The sequence below is a fragment of the Ceratosolen solmsi genome, unplaced genomic scaffold, assembly GCF_000503995.2.
Source record: "Ceratosolen solmsi marchali unplaced genomic scaffold, CerSol_1.0 scaffold9, whole genome shotgun sequence".
In the NCBI taxonomy this organism is placed as follows: domain Eukaryota; kingdom Metazoa; phylum Arthropoda; class Insecta; order Hymenoptera; family Agaonidae; genus Ceratosolen; species Ceratosolen solmsi.
Genome location: NW_011948452.1, coordinates 509383 through 516000, shown reverse-complemented (window position 1 = coordinate 516000; position 6618 = coordinate 509383). Strand labels below are relative to the sequence as shown.

Genomic DNA, 6618 nt, shown 5'->3' with positions numbered 1-6618 from the left:
GTAAGTTAATTATTTAATTTTCAAAATCTGTTACATATGTATAATAAATATAATTTAAGAATTACTGTACGTATATTACTGGATTCTACATCCGCATATTCAATATAAAAAATTATATACATAGTTTCATTATATTTTTAATTAAAGACAATATAATTAACAAGGGAAGGAACAAATACAAGTTATTCATGATATTTATTTAGGTAAAGTATTTGACTTTTAATCACTATTTGAAATAAATAGCATTACTAAAATAAATTACTAAATAAATTACATAAAGTGCTGAATATAATAACAATGTATACAATAGTTTTTACATATAATTCGTTTCGCATGACATTTATGGCAAATGGTTATTTTTAATTTTTTTATAATTATCCATTTAAAGAAAATTATGTTACTATAAACTTTTCTATTCAATGATTTTTATATCTGCATGATTTAGTTAATATAAACATTTTAAATAAATAAATAGTAAAGTGCACAGAAGAGAATGATAAGTTTATACATTACGTATAGAAGATTCTTTAAATTAAATGAAACTTTATGAGAATTTAGTTTCATGGACATTTTTGTTTTGGTAAAAAAAATATTAGAATTTAAAATGGTACTTTTAATATGTTATAAAATTGAATTATCAAATTTAATTAACATGAAATTTGTTCATTATGAATATTGCATGTAATTCATCTATGCTCATATTTATTTTTCATTCATTAATTTTCGTTGTGGCTAAACCTTCTTGTAGATAGGTGAAGCTTTTAATTTTGTATTGTCTGTCGAACACAATTTAGAAGTTATGCTAAAATCATCAATGCTAGTTCTATTGAAACGATACCGTATTTTTCAAAGATAGTAAGTATATCAAAATTACAAATTTTTTTGTTCTATCACGCAGTTCAGGTTGGTTTATCAAAGTTCTGGCGCGTAAGCACTGTAGGCGAGCTCCTGAGGTATTTCATCCGAGGATCTACCCCAGATACCATGATCGTCGTCATGGTCATAATGGTGTTGATGCTGGGCATGTTCATAATAAATAACTTTAGAAGGTCGATGACCTTTCTTGATATCGAGCCAGAATCGTGCAGCATTCATTAGTAAGCTGAGAATAGCTATTAAAAAAAACTTCACCTGGAAGTGGGTCGAGAGAAGTTGTAGCAGGAGGCTGATTTTCGACTTAAGCAGCATTACAATCAATAGGAGCTTCTGTAGATGCTTCTTTTTCTTTTTACCTAATTTCTTTTTCCGTGACTCTGTAAATTTCGATAAGCTTTTATCAGACAGTAGTTTGAGTGCCAGTACCATTTAAATTTTTATTCATACTTGTAAAAGGGTATGATTTAATGGGTCTAGTAAATTTAAGTACAAAAACGACGACTTACTTTATTCATTTTTTAAAAAAATTACTATTTGCCTTTTCAATTAATATCTTAAAATTATGAACTCTATTTTTTGTTGTTGATTATCATTGATCGTTTTTTATTAAATTAAATGATTGCAGTGAGTTTTACATTTTAAACAACGTTTTGACTTATCGATCTCAATTTATTAATACATACTGAAGATTTATTATTCATTTTTCTCTTCTGTGTCTAGTGAGTTAACAAAAATGAAATATGCAAATTATATAATACAGGTTATAGTAATATATAATTAACTTATGTTCACGTAGTTTATACTAAACTAGTTCATTACAATGAAGGTTAATAGATTTTTACATATGTAAACTCCTTCAAGAATAAAAGGATCGTGAAGAACAGAAGATTCTCTATTTTAACTAAACATTTTTTTAAACATCTTATTCATAATTAAATCTCGAATCATAAGCTCTTATTGTTATTGTAATTACAATTAAAATTTATATACTCAAATAACATCATTGCCATAAAAATATATATTTTTTAATGTCATAATTCATAATGTTTAAATATTTCATGATCATAATTCTTAACAATTTCTTTAAATTAAACATGCATCGTTTTTAAAAAAAGTTAGATCTTAAATAAAAATTTTTATTTTTATTAAAAATATTTTTAATTTTTAATGCTATGGTATAAAAGTAATATTTATAGGGTATCTGGATTTATATCATAGAATGAACTAAATTATTTAAAGTCAAGTTATAAAACTTTTAAAATTGAAATACATTATTTATTTATATCATTATAAATATTTTAAATATTTAAAATTTAGTAAAAAATTAAAAATAATTATAAAAAAGTAATGTAAAAACAGCATAAGACATACAATATATACAAGTCAAAATTTTTATGTTTTGAAAGATAATAAGAAATATGAGGTTCCAATAAATAAACTTATAGTGATTAACAAGTAGAATATTTTTTTATAATGTGTAAAAAATAAAAATAATAAAAAGCTTATTTAATATTCGCAGCAAATTTAATGTCATCGGAAGTATATTCGGTTAATTTATTAAAAATTATTCAAATATTAATATTCTCCAATCAATATTAACTAAATAATGTTATATTATTATTATGGACTTGATTTATATTTGATATATTTGATATATTTGATATAATTGATATTTTGATATATTCATAAAAGGATCTAATTAAATTACATATAAACATATTTCTAATCAAATAAAAATGTCTGTATATTCTGTCTTCTATTAATAATAATATATTCAATAAGCATTTAAAAACCTTCAATGAAAAAATATGAATTTCTAATTGTTCGTATATATTTTTATTCTCTTAGATAGTTTTTTTAATATCTGACTCACAATATTATACATATTTAGACCTATTAGTAGAATTCCAATAAATATTATTTTATTAATCTACCCATATTATAAAATTGAAAAAATTATTAAATTCGTATAGCTATAATAAATATTAGAGGCATAAAAAAATAAAGATGTATGTATCATTTCAAGAATAAATTTTATTGATAACAATTTTTCAATAAATTTGAAAACGATTATTTAATGTAACGTTTAATGATTGGCTTATCAGTATGTATAGTTACCTTTTGTAACTCTTAAAAATATAAAAGAATATCAAAATTAATTGAAAATATCTTACAGATATATTCGCAAAATAAAATGTATTAAAAATGATATAAAATATTATTTAGAAGTTTTCTAATTTATTTAGCAATTCAGACATAAACGAATGTATGCAATCTGTGCAGTTTTCTTTTCTAATAGCTTATAATATCTCATTTTTAAACATAGAAAAACTAAAGAACTCCGAAAGAGATAGTAATAGTACCATATGGTAAAATGGGGGACGATATATTTTTTTTCTTGTTTAGCAGATGTTCATTCTCCATTAATCTATTGGACTCGTTATTCTTTATCACGATGACCTTGAAAGATGACCTTGAAATCTATTTTTCTACTTCGAGTTGTTTACTCTCACGCATCTTTAGTGTATTGCATACTAGTATAACATACCGAAATTAAACTTCATATAGGTCAAGGTGTCTATTGTCCTCTCAGAAATTGTATATTTTAGTAGATAGGCAAGGAGAAATTATCATTACTGTCAAAATGGATTATTATTGAGAGATCATTAGTTATTAAAAAAATTGTTTTATCTTATGAATAGCATATACCTAATATTAGTAATGATTAGAATGTGAATAATTTATAGTTTCTTGAATTCAATCAACTTCATTTGATTTAATCATTTCTAAACCTTGAATGTCTAAAATACATTTATATATACAGCACTTATAGTTGAAAAAACTGGGTGCTTAGAAAGCGGATCATTATTTTTCAATTTAATTTTTTATAGGTTAATATAAGATATTTAATATATTAAGTATTACTTAACAATATTCAAATATGTTTATTATATTAAATTTAAATTTTATCACAAATTTTTAATCAATTAATAAATTATTCCATTTTATTATTTTCTTAGTAAAAAAAGCCTTGCTGTAAAGCTATTAATCAAGGGCCAATTTTTAAATAATTTAAAAAATTTTTATTATTTTTTATATTATAAATATTAAATCTTTTTTTTTAAATAAATTTTTGTAAAAACAAAATATTTATACTTTCTATTTAAGAAAAAACTTAAGACATAATATTATCATGAAATCAAATCAATTAATTAAATTAATTTATCTAAAATACAAACATTTGTTAAATAGAAAATCATTGTATAATGATAAAATAGTTAATCATATATAAACAGCAGTATCATGATACGGCTAATAATAATAAAAATATGAGAATGAATAAGCAATGTAAATAAATGTTTCTTGTATCAATTGCATTTAAGTAAACGTACTATTCGTATATACTTATGATTCCTGAAAGCTAATATTTTTATTATTAATTTTTTTCTATACAATTCTTACAATACACGAATCTTTTCATGTATTACTTAAAAGTGTTATTGTTAAATGTTATTGATGCAACAGAAAAAAAACACTTAATAATCTATAACGTCAAATAAACAACCTTAAGGCGTATTCAATTTGTCACCAACATCTGTGAAGAAAAGTTGTAAGCGCCTATACATATCTCGTTAAAATTTTTTAAATTACGTATAAATAGACTTCAAAATGATAATAGATAATTTAACGATTAATTTTCAATTGAATCAATTGAATAATCTTGGATTTCACAGTTTGCTATATTTTGCTTACCGTTATTTACGATTTGTCGTGATATTCGCTTGCTTAAATATATATGATCAGTGACATAAAAACACAATTTATTTTGATAGTAGACAGATGATAGTCATTTTATAATCGTGCTAAATTTGATTCGGTGTATGAATTTTTTCCGTTACTATTTTGTCTTGTAACGATGTCAAATGCAAATATTGGATTTCGTATCGTTGCACACGGGAAAGTATATTTAGGTTCCGTCTCATATGAGTATATATATTATATTGCATGTCATTGTTGTCGTTCTTAGTATTATGGAAATAAAATGTTAAAAGTATTTCATAAATTTTTGAAATTGATAAAAAGGTTATGTAATTAAAGTCTTATAATAAAATTAATAGAGAATTATATGTTATTTTAATGTAGATAACGTTAAAATATAAAATTGAAAAATTCAAATTATCAATTTTAATTATTCCCTTAGATATATAATATTTCCTATCATTTTAATTCAATAAGATCTATTTTATTTTTAAATGAACACTACAAATTATAAGTATTAAGTATACAAAAATTGGATAATTTTACAATTAAATCTAATGAAGTATATTAAAATAAAGGCAGGTATTTGTTTGTAAATATAGATATAATCATAAATTTAATATATGGTAGTTCTTAGACTTAGACTTATGTTAATGTGCTACTTCTCATATTAAAAAATACATTTATAAACACTTAGTTATTCTATTAAGAAAGTATTTTGAAAATCATTAATCGAATTATAAATTTAAGTGATATAATCAATTAATACTTATTTGGGTTTGTATACATTTATAAATTATATTAGTAAGATAATGAAGTGTTGCTATAAATATTATCAGTGTAAGTATTATTGTCATAATGAATTGTAAAGATTGTGATAATATTTTTTCAGAACTAAATACATTCATAATAATGTAAGATATTGAGGAATTCTTCGACAAAAAATAAGTAGAAAATAAAATAAATCTTACCGATTTCAGAGTTTGCGTTCTTATAGGTCTTCAGGGTCTTGATATCGTCTTTTTTCGGTCTGAAAATGGTATGCATGCCGTTGGCCAGCAAGCTGCCACTTTCCTCAATGATTTTGGACATTGGAATTTGGCTAGCTCTACCAGTGATCTGCATTTCAATTCTATCTATCTCCCAAGCCATTCGTTTCTTCATACAAGTCACGTAATTTGATTTGAAAAGACAATTGAGAATTCCTCCCTCCTCCTCATTCTCTTGTTGTTTATGTTGCCCTTGCACAAAACCACCTCGCATCGCCATGAAAAATAGCCCAAGTATATACATAATCCACCTCATTGTTATTTTCTAAAGACCTCTAAATATCTATTACTATCCTGATTGATCTTGCTAGACTTTCCGTTGAAGAAAAATGTAGACTGAAATACTCTGAGCCTTTTTTTGCTTGTTGTAACAGTTCTTGTTCGTCAGCTGAGGTGGTTGTAAAGTTTCTCATGGTCGCGGCGATGCGCATATATGAGGGCCCCCAACTCGTGGCCCCTGGCCAATCCGTGGTCTTCCCCACCCAGGGATGCATTGCAGGCTTACCGAGCCTTTTCTTTTTTTTCCGTTCAAATCTGGTAACATGACGTTACTACCGTTTCACCTCTAGAATCATGAATGCTATTGATACTGTCTGCAACACATGATAGGCAAGTTAAAGAAAGAAATACGGATTGCTCTTTTCCAAAATTTCAATTATAAAATTATATATAATTATTTAATCATTAAAATACTAGATATTCAGTTGTCCTACAGTTTCAAATAAAGTATTTAAACATTAAAATATATGGATATACCTTTGGATTTTGTATATTGTAATGATATTTTAAAGCTTCCCTAATTAAACTTAATGTCTGCAAGTACTTAATTTTTAAAATCATGTGTATCATCTATAAAGTATTTTATTATTGTTATATAAAGATTTAACAATAACAGTTAAACAAGTTTTATGTGTAAATTAATGGTATCGCTATA

The 6618-nt window shown here is 24.1% G+C and overlaps 1 protein-coding gene across 2 annotated transcripts; it reads right to left on the bottom strand.

Annotated features, from left to right (window-relative positions):
* Positions 1 to 687: 687 nt before the first annotated feature.
* Positions 688 to 6123, bottom strand: LOC105366657 (uncharacterized). Of its 2 annotated transcripts, XM_011505174.1 has the most exons (3): positions 5607 to 6123; positions 1132 to 1253; positions 688 to 1070 (listed from the first exon to the last, which is right to left on the bottom strand). In XM_011505174.1, the coding sequence occupies exons 1-3, from the start codon at positions 5938 to 5940 to the stop codon at positions 900 to 902; spliced, it is 627 nt and encodes a 208-aa protein (XP_011503476.1). In that variant the 5' UTR covers positions 5941 to 6123; the 3' UTR covers positions 688 to 899. The 2 variants fall into 2 exon arrangements, with proteins under 2 accessions (XP_011503476.1, XP_011503475.1); XM_011505173.1 differs by having other exon boundaries at positions 688 to 1253; positions 5607 to 6114.
* Positions 6124 to 6618: the final 495 nt, after the last annotated feature.

Excerpts from the sequence above, each read along its gene's own strand:
- LOC105366657 (XM_011505173.1), bottom strand. The coding sequence starts at position 5,940 with ATGAGGTGGATTATGTATATACTTGGGCTATTTTTCATGGCGATGCGA. Across the intron at positions 1,254-5,606 it reads GAACGCAAACTCTGAAATCG|AGTCACGGAAAAAGAAATTA; the intron begins GTAAGATTTATT and ends CGAAATTTACAG.